General features: G+C 41.0%; 1 protein-coding gene across 1 annotated transcript in view; it reads right to left on the bottom strand.

Moving 5' to 3' along the window:
• Positions 1-1,749: 1,749 nt before the first annotated feature.
• Positions 1,750-19,422, bottom strand: part of HMG20A (high mobility group 20A) — a 39,798-nt gene continuing 22,125 nt past the window's right edge. Inside the window, exons 3-10 of the mRNA XM_005487789.4 lie at positions 18,082-18,229; positions 16,579-16,794; positions 14,333-14,465; positions 13,923-13,954; positions 9,689-9,764; positions 8,178-8,393; positions 6,756-6,899; positions 1,750-4,479 (exon numbers count right to left, since the gene is read on the bottom strand). Of these exons, the coding sequence (XP_005487846.2) occupies positions 6,763-6,899; positions 8,178-8,393; positions 9,689-9,764; positions 13,923-13,954; positions 14,333-14,465; positions 16,579-16,794; positions 18,082-18,229 (958 nt within the window). The 3' untranslated portion in view covers positions 1,750-4,479; positions 6,756-6,762. The remainder of the gene's footprint in view (positions 4,480-6,755; positions 6,900-8,177; positions 8,394-9,688; positions 9,765-13,922; positions 13,955-14,332; positions 14,466-16,578; positions 16,795-18,081; positions 18,230-19,422) is intronic.

Genomic DNA, 19,422 nt, shown 5'->3' with positions numbered 1-19,422 from the left:
GACTTCAGTGCACAGACATATTTCTAGGGAAAAGTGAGAATGCCTTTTGCCTCCCAGAGCATGTGTGACCATTCAGTAAACAGAATATTTAACAACTTTAGGAGAAGAGCCATTTCAGCAACAGGAAGAGACAGCAGACACCCTTACAATTACCTTACATCTTAGAATAACTTGCATTTTTACATCTTCAGACACACAAACCATTAGTGCTTGCACAGTAAATAGCAAAAACACCCAAACCTCCACAGAATAAGAATTACAGGCTAATTAATGAAACCCATAAATTAGTTAAGTATAAATGCTATGCCTTGTATTACATAATGGATGTGGATACTTCACCACACACAAAATGGTACAGTTCACACAAAATCCAGAGATTTTGCAATTAAGATAGCAAATCATTAATATATTAACGTTTTGAAAACTTCAGTACTATCAGCAATGAAGGAGAAAGCAGCAGCAAAACTCTTGATGGATCCCAAGCAGAAAGATGGTATGGTAAAAGTAAAGGAGAGGCATCAGTGTATTCCTGACTCCAAAGGATTCAACTGAAATGAAGCAGAAAGTTAAAAAGACCCAATTTGAGATTCCAAATGAATCCACATTCCACATTACCAACAGGAAGCTGCCTGAGCAGAGAGGAAGTGATCTCTTCCTCTAAAGAGCCCAAAGGCCTCAGATCCCCCCACTTCCCTTGGATGATAATTAATCATCAGTCCAATTGCCCAGCTGCAGAGTAAACAGGGGGAACAAACAGGAACAAACAGAGGAAGTATTACACCACATTGCTCAAATTGAGCATGATTTATCACCATCTGCTCCTGGTGCCACAAAGAGGAGCACGGGTTACAGAGGAATGAGGTTTTTCTCTCGTTATGAACTCACTGCTGTTCTGCTCTTACTCTTTCCTCTGGGTGTGCACCTGTCTTGCTGTTCCTGTCTCCAGCTCCAAACCAGCCAGTGGCACATGGCAGCTGATTCTCCTGGGCAGCTTTTCCCTACGTCCTTTCTACTTTTAGTATCTTTACCATTACACAATTAGTGGTTTAAAAAAATCTCCAAAGCATTCTAAATCTCAAGATAGTCTGTCCCAGGAAGAGGACAGTACCAAGCCTGTTGGTATAGACAGAGCAGGTATTAATCTGCCAACCAAAATAATGAGATGTGACCACAAAAGTAGCATAAAGACATGGCTGCTCACAGCACTGTGACCTCAAAAGAGCATCAGCAGAGACAAAAGTCATCCAAACTCCTCCACAGAGCACCCAACCAAGTACAAACGTCATGAGGCTACAGCTTGCTTCATTCTCAGCCAGCAGGTGGGTAAAGAGAGGATAAAAATCTAGTAGGGGAAAAGAAAATCAAGCAGGGAGTTATGAATAGTTATCAATAGTTATGATACAGAAGGTTCTTAAAGAAAATCACTATGATGGTGGGAAATTAGGGAGGATAAAGGAAGACAAAGATGTAAAATAGGGATGAATGAGAGATATGACATTTTTAAAGTTAGTCAAGTTGGGGAAAGACCCTGGCAACCATCAGCTATAACCAAAACCTCTGATGCTTTCACCACTGTAAGTAATTACCTCAATTCCTTCAGCTTTTCCAGAGGAAGGCACTTAGGATGGAGAGGTGGAAGAGGCACATTTCTGTTCAAAGGTTAAGGTGGAATTGCCAAAATCTCTGACAAGAGGTCAATGTAGTAACAGTTCTTTCATGAAAATGCAGTTAAAATTGAATCAGAATGGATTCAGCGTTGAACAATTTTAATGAAGCAGTGTCAAACAAGCACATCAACTTCTTAGAAACCAAGGAGCTCCAAAGTTTAATTACAAAAACATTGTACAGAAAACTTGGCATTTAAACAATTCCAAACACATTAATCCAGCAAATGGATTCTGCTTTCATATATTTCTCTTAACATTTCTGCAAGTGACAAAATCATTTTAATTCCTCTCTTCTCCTTGACACCCACTTCATTTTTTTTAATCAGTCAACACTGAAAACTGTAAACTGAAGTGACACTCCAAAAACACTGGAAAGACAAAATCCATTTTTATAGGGTTAATAAACATAAATAAGAAGCTTCTTAATGAGACAAAACATCATCTGTCACATCATCAGTGAGCAAGAACTCAGCCTTCTCCCAGCTGCTTCAAGATGGATAATCCACCCCACCTCCTTCCTTGTGGGAAAAGGCAAGAGATTTGTCAGCCCCCAGCTAATAATATCACCTTGAATTTCCTATCCCACAACACTGGCATGCTTCTCAGCAGAGATGGATGAGCAGTATCCATGAGCAGATTTCTGTAAGCAGGCAGCCTGAAGCCATCTGATCCTACTGATGGATTGGATATGTTACAGCCTGGAAGTGCATCCTACATTACATGGAATTTCTGGAGTCATTATGGGATACAACTCCAGGTATTAGGTAGGATGCCACACACAGAACTACAGGATTTTGTAAATCAGTTTTTGGCTATGCAGCGCATTTTGGCCACTTCAACAGAGAGTCAAACATCACCAGTTCTAAAAAACCAAGATACATACATGAGATGAAGGTGTAGGTGCTTCTACTGGAGGCATTAACCTCTAGGATTTACAACATTCTTTACAGAACACACTAAAAAAGTTCATGGCAGCAACAGCTGATCTCATCCATGCTAAGGAGAGTGGAAGTCAATGCAGCAAACTGAGGTTCCTTTTTGTGAAGTCTTGAAAGCAAAACAGACAACAAGAGAAAGGAGTTTCCTCCCTGAAGGAAGACTTGATTTACATGGAAATCCTTGCTTCTTGGCTACAGCAATAACCCCAGGAGTAAGCTGAGACCTGGCATAAAGGTGCTGACCTGAAGATGGCTCCAGGCCAGCACAACGTTCATGTTGCAGCGCAGGAAAAGAAGAAAATGGTTTTTAATCTTCAAAATATTCGTGTCCAGGTACATGAAGGTGATGCTGACAGCAACACAAGCAACCTCCACATCACACCAGGGAATCTTAACACATGTCATGAGCTGGAGCAAAGAGATTGTCATGTGGGAGCAAGAGCATTTCAACCACCCCCATAAAGCCCAGAGATGTCCAACAAGTGCTGAGCCAAAGTCAGAACCAACAATTTGACAGGACCCAAAGGGCAGGGAAGTTTTGCATAAGCCAGTGCAGGCAGTGGGTGCCCCAGCTCTGCCAGGAGGTGTGGTGTAGCTCTGTAAGATCAGACTCAAATGTGCAGAGCTCTATTCAATGCAAGTGAAAGGCCATTTAGGTCAGCTGGAACACAAAATGCTGAATGCCATCAGCAGTACTGGACTGTACAAAAGGTGAGAGCAGAAACAAGCTGCAATGCTGAGTTCTGTGGGCTGTGTGGACCTAGTTGCTAATAACCTTCTCTGCTCTAATAATTCATGCAAAAATATATGTGCTGCTTCCAGACACATTGATTCCCAGCACAGCAATTTCAGGAGGGCAGGGAGGGAAAAAAATGCAATCCCTGTGCCCATTTCTCTTTTTATAGAAAACTGCTTCCCCCATGAGATCATTCTCTCAAAAACAAAGCAACAACATTAAATTAGACTGAACAATGTATCAGATGAAGGGCAAGCTTTGTGGGTTTAATCTAAACTGAAGAATCCCATTTTCCCTGCTGAGAAGAACTAATGTTTCACTTTCTATCTTGATTTGCACTGATCTTTGTGATAGTAAAATGCTCCAGCAAACATTTTCAAGAGACCTCCACAGAAGAGCAGGATGCAATGTGCAAGAGAGCTGCTTGAAGAGAGGGGAGAGAAGAAGTCTGTCTCATAGTAGAATCAAGTCACAAAGCATCAACCACAGCCAGTCTCTAGCAGGGCAAAGTCACATTGTAGGAATTGCAGGCTAACACAAAAAAACCCCCAGGATTTTGCTTAAGAAAAGCTCCTATAAACATAGCAGGAGAACAAGACTGTGCACCAAGGAAAACTCCCTGTTACAGCAGAGAACACAAGCACTGCTATCCAGTACTGCAAGAATCAGGGAACAAGATCAAAAGAAGAGAACTGAAGTGAAGGAAGGTAACCCCACAGGATAAACATGAAAACAAAATAAAAGACACTAGAAGACATTAGGCAATATAACACATCAAAGTTATTACTACAACATATACGCTGACTCCATTTCACAAGCTGAGATTTCATCTCCACAGCCAGCCAGTCCACAGAATGCAGGCACCCTCACACCCAGCAAAATCCATAAAAAAATGTAGATTGCACAGAAGTTGCATGCTCTTAAATGGTCACACAGAGGACAGTTCCAAATGCTTAGTGGGCAGTGTCCGTGGCTTCTTAACATCTCTTAATGCATTGATCTGTTTGTCTCCCTGACAAATGACACAGGCAGGGCCCAGCACAACCCTGCCATCCTGCCTCCCACCCCAGGCTTTCCCCCATGGCTTCTTATTCCACACTGGCCAAAAATTTTGTAAAGCTTCCCCGGGTCACGAGACCTGCAGACGAAACAGAAAAATAAGGGTTAGAATTCTACAATCTGCCAGGAGCAAACAGGCACCATGACAGGGGTTTGGGTGTTTGAGCTGAAAACACAACACTCAGGATAGTAAAGCAGCCTCTAGAGACACAACCAAACTGAGTTGCTGTTTCCATCCAGTGCTAAATAACAAAACCCTTCCTCTTCTCCCCATATACTGTTTGCACAAGGAAGTTTTTACCATGCAGTACAGAAAAACCAAAATATTGACCAGCATAATCAAATATCCCAAAACACAATGTACAAAGCCACCAAAACCCACCTCAGATCTGCGAAAGAGCTGTTTTCAGGAGCATTATGGCACAGTTTTCTGTGGTATTGATTTGTGATGTGTCCCAGCCTCAAACAGACCACTTGGTTGACAGAGATGACATCCAGCATTAATATACACATGTGCACATTAACAAAGGGACACTGGTGGTGACAGTTTGTTGATACAGTTCATCATGTGCCAGATGAACCTTTTATCCAAAGCTTCCTTGTTTTCCAGGGAATCTCTATCATATTCTAGATTTGCATCCAACAAAATCCAACCTTCTTCCTTCCAAAATTTAGTCTCAAAATACAATCAGTGCCAAGTGAAAGTCAGTGTCATTAACAGTCCCATTAATTATTTGATCATTATATTCCATCACAAGCATGCCATTATCCAGTGAAACTATGAGATTATTAATCCCATTTTTGACTGCCTCACACTGTTTTGCTGCTGAAAAGAGAGAAGGCATTGGTAGGAAAAGAAAGGAAAGAAGTACTATTTTTCAAGTAGAGGTTAGAAGGAAGAATTTTAAAGCAAGAATTACTTTTTCTAAATCAATTACAGCCCAATCTAGCCTATCCAAGAAAATTATATGTTTAGGAAGACAGAAATTGTCCATCCTTTAGGAAAGATGAAGCCATCTGGCAAGAGAATGAAAGTCTAGATTTTAGTAGCTTTGTGATATGATCTCTCTAGCAAGGTGCTTAAAGGACAAATATCCATTTGTGGGCCTGGCACACCCTTCTAATAACTGATGGATGAGAAACTGCTCTCCCTGTTAGCCACTCTGTAAACCCTCCCAATTCTCCCTCTGAGCCTGAGAACTAACTGAAAACAGTATACAAAAAGGAGGAGGTTGATGAGCTGCTGAAAAATCCCAGACCTGGATCGACAAGCTGTTCCCTTCACAAACAGCAGCAGTAAAGGCCCTTCTTTATTCTGCTGGGAGCTCAGTCATCTCTTAGAACTACAGTCCGTTCCATCTGGCTACCCTCCTGAAGGACAATGATCTCCCAGCTAAAGCCACACTATAATGGGAAATGTGTAATTAACTGTTCTACACAGCACCACAAAAGGTCAGAACCAGAAAGGATGAAAAGCCCTGTCTTCATATTTGCAGATGGCACAAGGCAGCTTTATTTGCATTTCTAAACACTATTCAAGACATGTACAGTAGATCTCTACATAATAAATGCCTGAAGAATGAAGGTATGCACTTTGTTAAAATAGAAATAGGCAAACTCCTCATGGCTGCCTAATGCTGTGCATCATGGGCAAGTGGGGGAGTGAGAGGTGTGGGAAATGCAAAGCAGCACAGTAACGCAGAAAGACTGGTATTTACTTCTTTGTTAATTTGTTTTTCTACTCTGTTCTCTATTACAGTTTTCCAAGCTGTTAAACAGCAGCAAAAATACAGAATCATGAGCTCAATAATAATCTATGCACATGCCACATAAACATTAGTCTCAGCAAATACTATGTACAGCTTAAACCATACCTCAGTGTTCCATTTGCATCTAAGCCTTCCTCATTACAGCTGCTTGACTACAGGTGCCACTGAGCAGAGGTAGAGCATTTTCAATTTATAACAGAATTGAATTCACCTGTAACCTCTTGAGACAAACAGAATTTCCCCATGGCCATCAGTTTCTACAATTACTGCTAAAATCTTCAGATTTACTTCACTCAAGAAAGGAATCTTCTTCTAAATTAGTCACCCTGTTACCATTCTGTCAGAACTCTTACTCACCTTATACAAATACATAAAGATCTTGGAGCTAAAGGGAATTTCAGAGCCCTTTAATGCCATGGAATCCTTTCAACCCAATTTGACTTTCATTAAGACAAGCTGCTCCTGCAGCTTTGAGGAAGAAACCTTTTTGATTGTACAATCTGGTGATCAGCAGAGGCATCAGCAGCAGAGCAGGTGCCAAGGGCAGGGAGCAGGCAGCAGGAGCAGCCCGGGAGGGAGCACTCACCCCGTCACTAACGCTCCAGCCTGTTGACCACGTCGCGCACGGTGGCGATGAGGTTCTCGTTCTCCTGGGGGTTGGCCAGGATGATGCTGTGCAGTCTGTTCATGTAGGAATCGATCGTTTCCATCGTGGGGGTTTCCCCGCTGCCTACGGTGAGCACAGTGGAGTGAGCCACAAGGTGCTTTGGTGACCACAGCAATTCAAAAACGTTAACACTACGCTAAGGGTAATTTGTGCCAACACACAAACTGCTCTTGTGACAGATTCTGCTAAACAATGTCCTCCCAACTCCACCAAGTGAGTAGTTCCAAGGATATCAGGACTAATGAAGCATGGCTCTCTTTTATTTGGGTCTCATAGTTGATTATAACAAACTCTTTCAGCTGGGCATTCATAGAACCTAAGCAGGTTCCCTGGCAGCTGACAATACAGACACAGCCTTTATTTTAATCAAGGAACTTGCACGTCTTGTCTATTCTATTCAGTAACATTTTCATAAAACAAGTGAAGGAGAGCCAGGACTGAATATGTGTCTCACTTTATTAGGAAGAGTCGGAGCAATAAGAAAATAAATGTCATGTTGAAATAAAGCACTGACTCTACACTTCTCCCTGCATGCATTTTAGTATTTCATTACCCCATGCAACAAAAGCTCAGAAACAGCCAAGAGCACAGAAGTACAAGAGCAGCCTGTGGTGGTGTTCACAGGGGTCCCAGGACAAGGGAAGAGACGAGAATCTTGACTCCATGTTTCAGAAGGCTGATTTATTATTTTATGATATATATTATATTAAAAGAAAATTATATATTGAAGCTTTACTAAAAGAATAGAAGAAAGGATCAATCAGAAGGCTAGCATGGAATAGAAAGGAATGATAATAAAATCTTGTGACTGACCAGAGAGTCCGAAACAGCTGGACTGTGATTGGCCATTAATCAAAAACAACCACATGAGACCAATCAAAGATGCACCTGTTGCATTCCACAGCAGCAGATAATTATTGTTTACATTTTGTTCTGGCTGACTCCCTCATTGTGTGATGGGGATTAGGGTGGCTTCGAATGCAATGTAGAGGAGCACTAATTCTGAGGCTGAGAAGGCTAGATAGAAGGATGAATAGTTGAGCTAGGATTACTCTTGTGGCAAAGATTCGTTTGCGGGCGATGGGTTCTTGTTCTAGGTGATTTTGGTTCACTATGATTCTGAAGGAGAGGAGTCAGCACGAAAGGACTAGCAGGGGGGAGGAGATTCGGTCAATGGATGTTCAGGGGGTTAGGCCTTTGTTTGCGTAATATGTTCTCAGCTTCTCAGGAGAAAAAATCCTAACAAAAGGATTTTTCATAAAATATGTCTGTGACAGCAGCCCACACGTTCTCAGCCCACAGCACAATATAAACACGAGCAGTTTGATCTCCCAGGCCCACCTGGCAGCGGGACTGCAGCGAAGCTGCTGGTGAGGGCCTGCCTCAGGCTCTCCAGGTGCTGCTGCAGCACCGTGTTGCGGCTCCGCTCCTGGATCACGTCCACCTCCAGCTTCTCCACGGCCGTGCGCATGCTCTCCACGTGCTTCTGCAGCGCCGCGTTCCTCTCCTCAAACTCCATGTTGGATTTGCGCAGCTGCCGCAGCTCCGCCTCACGGGCTGCCAACACCAACCCAGCCCAGAGAGTCAGAAACTGCTACAAACATCTCTAGCACCAGCAGGCAATGAGACAGAATGTTCTGGAGTGCTCAGCTGATAATTACAAATGGTGCTGTTGTGGTTTATAGATAAAGAGCATCACTGTTGAAGTGAGGGAGCGACCACCTTTGTTGCTTTAGCATCTGACTCCGTTTATTCACTCAATCAGTCACTTTTTATAACCGTGTTAATTAAGTTCATGCATATTGCAAAATCTGAGCTCCTGACAGGCTGTAGAGAAAACTTCAGCTCCTCCTTTTGTTTACAATACCTGAAGTTAGTTTACTGAAACCAAGATCAGTGTTCCCACCATGATATTAAAGGTTCTCAAAACCTTCATATCTATTCCCAGACTGGCCATCTGTTCCCAGTAGCAGCCAAGGACAGAACGGTCTGAGAATCTTGTTGTTTATATAAAAGGTGGCTGAGAACCTAATTATTTACAGGATCAAGCCTGGGAAAGGCTGCTTCACAGCAGGCTTCTATATTTCCCTCAGCTGAATACCTTCATGGCCTCTTTCCTCGAGCCATGCTTAAACCAGGCTCTCCACACATCACATCATGGAGTGACAACAGCACCTACAGCAGCACTTTACAGAGATCATTCCTAGAGAGAAATACAACTAGGAAAACATTCAAAGCATCAGAATGGAAATGAATGGGGGAACTGATCAGGGAGGAAGACTGCAAGGCTGATTTCAAATGCAATCAGCATGACAAAGTTTAGTGGCAGTGCTAAGAATCCTGCAATCAAGACACCAGTTACAAAAATAATCTTCTGTTGACCATAGAAAGTATCTGAATCTAAATCCTGTTCAGTGAAGAAAGTCTTCAAGAAATCTGGCAAAAAATACTCAACTCTTGAGACACACAGATATGAAAACTAAATAGAGTAACAAAACATATCAGTGTAATCTTCCCCATATGGGGGGAAATAAAATACTGCTAACCGGCCTGAATCACTATCAGGATACATTTCAGATATTTCTTAGTCCTATAGGACAGTAGACAAACCTTGAACTGGCTGGAATAAACATCAGAAACATTCTCAAAAAAGGCTAATTTGGGAAGACAATGCCAGGAAAAACTGCTTTTCAGCCATTGTGCACATACAGAGGTAAGGTAATAGCAGAAACTATACCCAAGTCTTTATGTGAGCCGAGATGGGAGGAGTGCAAGGACTCTTCAGCTGGACAGCATTTGCCCAGAATTTTGGAAAAGCAAGGAGGAAAGTATCCTAGAAAAGTTAAAATTACCTTTACTATGATTGAGGAACTCTTCTGTGAAGATTGGGATATCAAAGACAGATCTCTCCTTTGTATCTGCTTCTTTCTACAACAGAACAAGTAATAATATAGCTAAGCAGTTTGTTTTCAGGAATTAATTTAACTGTTTTGATCATGAGAATAAAAGGCCAAGGAGACCAAAACCTGAGGCAGCTAAAAGCTGTATGGATTAAAGACACTTCCAGCTCCTAGAAGGCCAAAGGAAGTGTCTTAGATTTTCAAGATATAGGTTTAATCAAACCATCATTAAGAAAGGACATACAACATACTAAAATAGACTTTTTCATCCTAGTGGCATTATACATGAGAATTATTCATTATTATTTTAAATTATTATTATTATTGTTATTAATTTTTAAACTATCTGAATGCATTCATATTTTCCACCATCAATTAACTGACATTCTGAAATAGTCTTTACAGGAATATCAACAAACAGGAGACAGAGTGAGTAAAATGCACCGTAGGTTTCATGGCTCTTGGCCTTTCAACACTGAAGAGAAAAAACAAAAAATACTTGTAAATCAGGAAATGCTCTACAACTTAGTAAAAAAAACTGTACATAATGTGATTTGACTCAAGGCAAAAACCCCCTACTATAACATACTTCAGTCACCACTTCTAAATCAACAGGAATTAATGCTTGTTTTAGCACCTGAATCATTAAGGACAAAGCCAATGTAAATTTGGTTTGATAAACTGCAGCAACTACGATCAACCTGTAACTTAGCACAGAAATAAAGTTCAGCAGGAAAGAGTGTGGAGAACAAAAGCTTTTCACAACTCTCAAACACCACGGCTGATAATGAATCACAAACTCCTCATCCAGAATTGCAGTGTTACACGTGACCGGTGTCCTCCAGCAGACAACCCCCATGTCTGACAGCTGATAAGGGAATTGTGGCCCCTGAGTTCAGATCACCACAGTGCTGTCTGCCACAGAGGGCTGCCTGAATGCCAGCTGACAGCCAACCAGGACAGACAGGACTAGATGGAACTGCAGCTACTCTGTTTTTCCCTAAGCAGACAGACTGCCCATTGATTGCCCTTAAAGATAAGCTAGCTTTTATTGTGTGGCACAATTACAGCTGAGGAGCTCTGTATTTACTGAGTGAGAATTCAAACCTCACTTGGCCTGAATCAGCTGGAGACACATGAGAAACAGGGAAGACTGGAGAGAAGGGCAACTCTTCCCAGCTCTGTGATGCACAGTAGGATTTATTTAGGATTTATGATCACACCTGCTTTTCACTGAAGTTTTTGTACGTGCTGCTACAGGGCAAATGTCTCAAGAGTATATTTAGAAAGAGAAGACATACACAGAAGTGTGAATAATGCATTTGTTTTGTCTGAACACTGCCTAGATGGCTAAGAATTAATTTCACCCCAGAATCCAGGATCTCAACACTAATGTGCACTAAGAAATGTTGGCAGTTATGAAGCTTGGTTAGAACACTTATAAAATATCCATTTTAAACATTCTAATTTGTGCTCACTGTTACTACCTGTGTGCAAAGAGCCACTGGCTTGAATCATCACTGGCTCCTACAGAATAGATGGTGGAGGAGACAGCACTGCCAGGAAAAGATATTTTCTTCGCAGCCCTAGGTTGCAAAGGTTCTTCAGATAAAAACTAAAAATATTAAGGCTTTAGATGTAACTGCCCAGCTTCCAAAAGGCAAGAAATTCTACTAAGCAGAAGAGTGATCATTAAAACCATCAGCACTCTCCCATTACAAAATACATTACCCAGCACATAAAAGATCCTCTTGAGAACCCCAAAGTACTTAAGCCACTCTGAGGTTCACTAAAGATTAAAATCCTCATTTAAAAGGCTTTGATTACCTCCTACTGGAAAGGACCCAGTCTGTTCATGTATCATTTAGTCATCCCTCAAACCAAAAGAGAATCAGAATTCTTCCTATCATTTACCTTCAATAAGACTGAGATGCTTCAAGAGTCAACAATCTCATCTGGTTATTAAAACTGAGGTGAACTCTCAAGATTCTGCAATGAAGTTCTTAGAGACTTGGTGAAGTATGGTAATGAGACAGCTGAGATTTTGGGGGGTTTAAGCTCACCTTTGCTGCCATGGTCAGGCTGCAAACAGTGGAAGGAACAGATATAATAAATGTACTACTCCATTAAGTGTTTTCAGAGTAGGTACCACAAGGCAGCCCCTGCTCTCCTCAGTCTGTGTGCACAAACCTTTGAAAGCTTTCCAGTAACAAGTGTAACTGAGTGCATGATGCCAGACCCACTTGGAATCAAGCAGCTTGAGGAAATAAACAATAACAGAACAGTGGAGAACAATTATCCAGGGGTTTAGTCACTGCTGATGACAATAGTTCCACTGTATATTGCTATATGTGATATTTATGAAACTAGAATTTGAAGGAAGAAAAATGTTCCATTTCATGCATATAATGAGCTCAGGGACAGTGTGTGCATGTTTTCCAAGGCAATATCTATTATAAGTTCTCTCTCATCCTTTAGTTATTTTTTATTATAATCAGTATTTGAATTGTCCATCATGAAACTCTTTAGAGGTCAACTCTACGTACAATGTTGAAAATATCTTCAACACCGACTCACAGAAACCACATCAGTAAACACTTAAGTTGAGGAAGGGAAAGAAAAAAGCTTTTTTGACCTTATTTTCTTATATTCTCTCAAGAAATAATTTCATCAGCTTGTACCTGCTAATCACAAACACAGCAACAAAAGTCAGTGTGGACAGGAGAAAGCAGCAAGATGACAAAGAGCTTTAGCCTCACTTCCAGTAACAACATGAGCAGATACTTCTAAAAGCAATCTAAGCTTTTCTGCTTATTCCACTCCTATACAGGATTATAATACTTGACTTCCCTGCACAAAAGATGCAAAAGCACATCAGGTGATAAGCATGTAGGATTTTATAAATATAAAAGTGAAAAACACCAAGTAGTCAAAGGCACAGTTCAGAGCAGGATGTCTGACTGACAGGTTGATGTTCAGCTGTATCTGATGAAGCTTAAATGTCCTGCAGGGTGAGGAGAATTCATTTTTTACTGCATTTATGATGTGAAACATCAGCAATGATAGCTTGAATCAGAAGGGTAAGAAGGAAGACTCCAAATTTGTAGATTGCCACCTGTATAACTTAAACATTATGTAACAGTCAACCTAGAACTTGAAACCTTCAATTTTTGTACAATTAGAGACAAACTTGGATTCAGTGACTGTAGAATCAGAAAAACTGGGGACCATGTACTTCCAAAGGATAATCCCACTGCAAGCACTTCCTTTAGGAGTTAATAAAAGGCATATAAAAAACATGCTACCAAAACATTGTCCTGAAAGTGAAAGGTACTTTCCTTCAAGACCAGTAGCTGCCTCTCAGCAGTGCTCAGCCTTGTCACTATTGTAATGAACACATTAGAAGCAAACTGGATTGCTTTCCCAAGGCAAAAAGCCTCACAAAGAAAAACAGATCTTTCAGAAAGCCCTATTGCTTACAAGTGAAGAGGCTGTGTATAATCAAGATTTTTTCCCCTGCTCTTTGTTTGCAATTTATTGGTAACCATTACAGAAGCGCTGTGGCCCTAGGTGATACAACTGGAGAAAGCTGCAGTGTTTCAAGGAGAGAGGAATCACAGTCAGCCAGGACACACGAGATTTGTGGTAAGATGCCTGTGCTGCAGTTGATGAGCACCAGACATTATCACTCTGACATTATATACAGAGGGCAGGGGAGAGCAGGAGAGGGTTTAAGCCAGAGATTTTCCATTTATTTGGTTGCTTTACCCATTTTCTTCTCAAGGAAGCCACAAGCCTTTGTGTTACTGCAAAAAATTAGTACCTGAAAACAGCCACCTAAAGGTGCTGACTTGGCAGGCTTATGGAGGTCTCACACAATTTTTAAGTTCTTAACATTGCATTACAAAACTGACCAATGTTTTCAGTGCATACTATGCTCCATTCCATCATTTGTACCTGTCCAAGACTCATCAAATTGAGTTTTGTCATACCAATGAGTGTAAGAATACTCAGTCATTTCTAACTTTTCAAAACCTGCATCAGGACGAGTTCCTTCCTTGCTAACCTGCATTAGTAAGGAAGAATTCACACTCAATTTCTGATAAACTGGGTTTTGACTTCACTAAAAGCTTTTTTTCACCTGAAAGTCTACCCACTGATGTACATGTAGAATTAAGAGGTTTACCTCATGATCATGAGCTGGCTGTCTTGCTCCATCTGAAAAAGAAAACCAGCAAGAAGTCTCTCAAAATAAACAAAATTTAAGAAAACAAGAAGCAAAGAATTAAGGCAGTTACACAACCCTAATTACACAACAATTCTAGACAGACTTGTGCAGCTCTCCTACAAAGCCACAGAGAAGCTGTGCTTAACTTTGATGCTCTTAAAGCATATCCTCCAACACAATCTAGACACAGTTAAATTCACCTAAGCCTAATTCCCTTTACACACAGCTGAGGTAAATGCCACAGAAAGAACATATTCCCTTTTTATCCAGCCTTTAAATCCAAGGCTTTTAAGGAGCGTCAGGCTGCATGGCTGGCAGGGAATCTTCTATTGTTCTAGCCAGGCACATACTTTTGTCCCTTTCAATACCTTGTCTGTGTGATTTGCCTTTTTGTCTGTCCTGTGCTTTCCTGCTGAAGACTTTGTAGGCTTCAGTCTTCTGGTACTGCTCCAGCTCCCGCATGTAGCGCTCCTTGTCCCTGTCTGCCTCGTCCAGGTAGCGCTGAAACAAAAAAGTCCCAGGGTTTCAGGGAGTTCCCTCCCCCTCAGGAGGAAGGGAAGAAAAACAACTTGTCAAATGAAGTGCTGATGCATTTCACCTATGCAAACAGGAGAGGAGTGAAGAAACAATGAGGTGCAAAGACATAAGATCTCTGGATAAATTACTGTATTCTGGTGTGCCATTTTCTCTCTCTTTTTTATAATAACTGTTCTCTTAAATTTTTTTTGTTAGGCCTAGGAAGAACTTGCCACTCTACTCAACTGAACATTACCAGCATGTTACAGACCAGACACTTCAGAATTCCTGTCCTGTGGCCAGGAGGAAGTGCTGCCAAACAATAACACCTTATCAGATGATAGATCAGATGATGCTTTATGGTTCAGACCTATAACAGCAGAGTTCCAAACACACACTTGTTTTCAGGCCCCACAAACAAAAAGCACCACCAAAAAGTTGGCACATCTGAGAGGTGAACAAAACATCATGGCTATTGCAAAGAGCAGTGTAAAGATAAAAAAGCCTGGTTTTAATTGATATAATCTAGCTGCATTTTGGTTTATAGAAAAATTTTCAATTTATATAATCCATCTGCATTTTGGTTAACAGAAGCCTTTTTTTATTAACCTGAAGGCATTTCACACATCTGCAAGACAGAATGAGCTTAGCTGGAAAATTCTTTAAGGGAACTGATGAACTGAAAAACATTTAATGAATGGTCACAAGGCTTACTAATGGGATCCTTTCAAGGAAAAAAGTCGCCTCCCCAATTTTTTCTCCAAATGAGTTTAAAATTCAATGAATGTAAGAATTAAATCAGTGAACCTTAGTCATTTGATATTCTCTTAAGTCATCATGGCAATATCTGTAAGTTATGATTTCCATGCATTTGCAACATAGTTTTGACCTGGCTGATGACAATAGTAACATTCTGGATTGAGGTGTAAATTTGGTGATGCTTTTGGGTTGGCACTGCTTTTGGACATGTTATTTGTCTGTAAGATATTAAATCTTTTTTTCCACCTCCAGCAATGCGTTGCTGAAAGGGCTCAGCAGTCTTCCCTTGACCTGCTCTGAGTTAGAAACTTAAAGCTTTACTTGAGGACAGATTCCCTGGGGAGTTAAAAAGCAGCATACAGAAGAGAGATTTGAACTCAATTTCCTTTTTCAGGTTAAAAATCTGCCTGAGACATGATAGGAATATGTTAAAGTGCAGGGAACAGAGGGGCAGATGTCTTTTCCCATTCTCTCCCAGCAGACATTTTCATCACCACAAGACATCCTCTCCATGGATGTAAATTTCCAACTTTACACAGGAGCAATCCTGATTTTTCTCTAAGCAACATCATTTCCACTATCCCTGTTACCAAATCAATAGCTTTGCCTTGCCACCTATTTTCCATTATGGTTCAATCACAGTGCCTATGCACCATTTTATATCATCTCTGTAAAGTGGTATTCTACAAGCTTAGTAAAAAAGCAACAAAAGGAAATCTTGGTTTTTGGTGTCATCTCATTTATCATTACACCCTTAAACTATTTTTCAAAGTTCAAATATGAAGATGAAATTCATGAGAGCATTCAGTAGCACTATGATTTAAAAAGTGCTTTGCAGTGATCTCCAACTGGCAATCAGGAGTGGACAGTAAGACAGTGAGACATTAATTAGCAATTAACCCATTAACAAGGTTCACTCCAGAAGGCCTTAAAAACCAGCCCAAACACAGCCTTGAGCTTCATTCACTTGTCAGATAGTGCAGGAGGCCACAGGACTCCCAGTTAGGAGACATCCCATTTCAAGACTTTGGCCTTACAAGTCTCAGCTGTATCTGAGTTGGTACAGCAGAGTTACATCCAGATGGATCACAAGAACTGTGGGATGTCTCACTAGAGCAATGCCCCCATTCTGGATGCATTCTTGCATTACCTACAGGACACAGCTCTCCTCAAGTCCCCCCTGGAGGAGATGCCACAGCCCTGCCAGGACCCATCACATGAACCTGTGGCCCTCATTTTGAAATATCCTCCTAAACACGATTTCAACCACCAGCCCATGTCACCTTCCTCACTACCAACATTCCCACGCAGAAGCAAGGACAAGGAAGTGCAGTGGTACCCGCTTCTCCTCAGGGGGCAGCTTGCTCCACTCATTGCCCAGCATCCTGGTGATCTCAGGGAAAGGCACCTCCGGCCGCTTCGCCCGCAGCTGCTCCCTGCGCTCGTTCATGAAGCGCACGTACCCGGTCAGGGGCGACTTGGGGGCATTGCTGTCCCGCAGGGGTTTCTTCCTCTTCCTCCCCTTGGCCCATCCTCCTCGCTTGGTTCTTTGCTGCTGCAGGATGAAAATGAAGGTAATTCAGGCTGAGTGAAAATAACCCCTCTGGAAGGAATAAACAACTTCATTAGGAGTACCTGGCTGCAATCCACTCCATGGATGCAGCTTTCAAACCCTACTTTAGAGATAGCCTGACTTTTGTCTCCTAGTCCACAGGGACAACAAAATAAAATTGGCATCAACTTCTGATTGTAAAATCACAGGGACTGATAATCCACAACATGATCATCTCAACTAATGCAACTGCAAATATTCTTTTATTACTTGTTTGCTTGGTTTTAGTTATTCTCACCCTCACATACCCTCCCCTACAAGTCATTTACTTCAAAAGGTTTTTTGGAGAGATTTTGTGTACTAGTTAATAATAGATAAGTAGTCATTTCCAGACCTTTGTCCTTCATGCACAATGTGCCCAAAATGTGGCTGTAAAGACAGTTAACAGGCTTTTCTACTCTCATCTGCTAAGTAGATTGTCTTTCCCAGTAACCACCTCCAATGGAGCAACAAACAAAGTCCAAAGGAGAGAATATGCTAAGATGTCTCTGGGGCACACTTGTGAGTTCACAGGAATAACAATATTATCACTCATCCTCTTGGCTTCAAATTATTTCTACAGCAAGCTCTGGACAACACTATTTTCTAGTGCTATGTACATACAATTATTTTTAGTACTTCTAATCTTTCCCCAGATCAACATGTTCCTGCCATCATGTTACTTTTTGTTTCCCTCCTGGAATTTTATTACTCAATTAAAAAAGGACCTCACAGCTGAAAACAAACTACAAGGGAGAATATCAGATACATCCATCAAAAAAAAAAGAAACCAAACCAGAAAACCCCAAAACCACTTCCTAGTGCAGCTTCAGGTCCTTCATGATTGAGTCACCAAAAATCAGTGTTGGGATGGTACACAAGGTATAGTCTAAAGCAGTAAAAACATAATGATTTTAAAGACCTCAGTTACTACCAGAACTTTACAATGGCTCACTTTGCTGGCTCACAAGAGAGAAGACAATTTGTAGCAGTTGAAGATTCAGTCCTGAATGCAGCACCAGCTTGTGGCCCCCTCTGGCTAAGCTGAGACCCATGTGCTGCTCTCTGCACTGCCAGCTATCTGTGTGCAGCTGCGCAACACAGGAGGAAATTAGGCAATCAGAGGATGAACATGGCAAATGGATAAAAATTTGTGATCCTATTGAAAATAAAATCTGAGCAGGTAAGACAATATAATGACAAAATTCTATGCCTTTGCTTCATTGAAAAGTTACTATTATTTCATCTCACCTCCTCCTCAGGCTTCTGCTCAGTGGTTTCAGCAGCATTAGAAGACTCATTTTGCTGCTGCTGAGCCTGTGACAAGTCCTCCACCAAATCTGGGTTATTCACAGGCTGTGAAGCTCCACCACTGAATGAACTCTCTGAATTAGCTAATCTGAAAAAGCATAGAAGTGGAGAACAAAAAATTTAATCATCATTCCTAAATCACTTCCTCCCTAATCTTCTAAAACATGTAAAAATGTTGCAAATATATTCATTCTCACACTAGCAAGAAAAATGGGATTTCGAAGTGATTTCTGAAGAACTGGCTGTTCCATCCAAGCAACCACTATAACTACCACAGCTCCCATGGACTTTCAGACCAGTTTGATTTTTCAAGTGGTATTTTGTTTCATTTTTAGTGAAGCATTTGATCATACAAACAACTTGCAGGCAAGTGAACGTTTGCATCAGAAACCAGTCAGTGTGAATTTATCCTTCTTCAAAAGTACCACAAGGAATTTGAAATTAAAAGTTCAATCATCAACCAAGATACACCTTTCTGGATGTATTTAATATATTTCTCCACAAATACATGTAGAGATCTGTGATTTGGTATGATCTTGGCTTGAACTTCATTCCACACACTCTCCTGTTCATACACAGGGGTATTTAAACACAATTATGACTAGGTCCCAACAGGCTCCAAAATGGCCCTAATTTAATTTTGCTGCAAGAGCTGTATCAATCTACCTTACTCCAAAAAAGGGCAAGATGGCTGCAGGCAAAAAAGAAGAGCAAATGTGCAGAAATATTTCTGAAGGTAGACTGACAGTGCTGAACACATTTTGGGGTAACAACTCCGTGGACATTCTCAGCCCTGTGCTCAGTAGGAAAACTAATGTAAAATTTTTGGACTTGTCTCAGATTCTAAACCCTTCTTGAGACTAAAGAATACTTGGCCTTACCCAGTTACATTCATGAAAATTCCTTTAACAGTAGGATATGCTTCAAGTCTCCTTTGCTCACTTATTGCACTCTAAAGCTACTCATGTCTATGGCAAATTTTAAATATTCAAAATAACTGTTCCTGTTAATGTAGACTACAGCTATAAAAAGTTGATATATATTAACAGAATTGTTATTTGAATGCCCATGGGAATGTCTGTCTTCAGAGAGAACAGCAAATTTTCATTACTCACTACAATCAGCAATTGTGACATAATTACTGGTAAAGACAAAAGGGCTGCAGAGATCCATGGCTGACTTTGAGACAGCAGATTGAGCTCACATTACTGACAATTAGAGAGGGAGCAAGGGAACAGAGCAGACATCCTCCCTTAAGTTAATTATATTTGCTATGTGTCA

Source organism: Zonotrichia albicollis, chromosome 11 (genome assembly GCF_047830755.1).
Source record: "Zonotrichia albicollis isolate bZonAlb1 chromosome 11, bZonAlb1.hap1, whole genome shotgun sequence".
Taxonomy (NCBI): Eukaryota; Metazoa; Chordata; class Aves; order Passeriformes; family Passerellidae; genus Zonotrichia; species Zonotrichia albicollis.
This window is presented reverse-complemented; position numbering and strand designations above follow the sequence as displayed.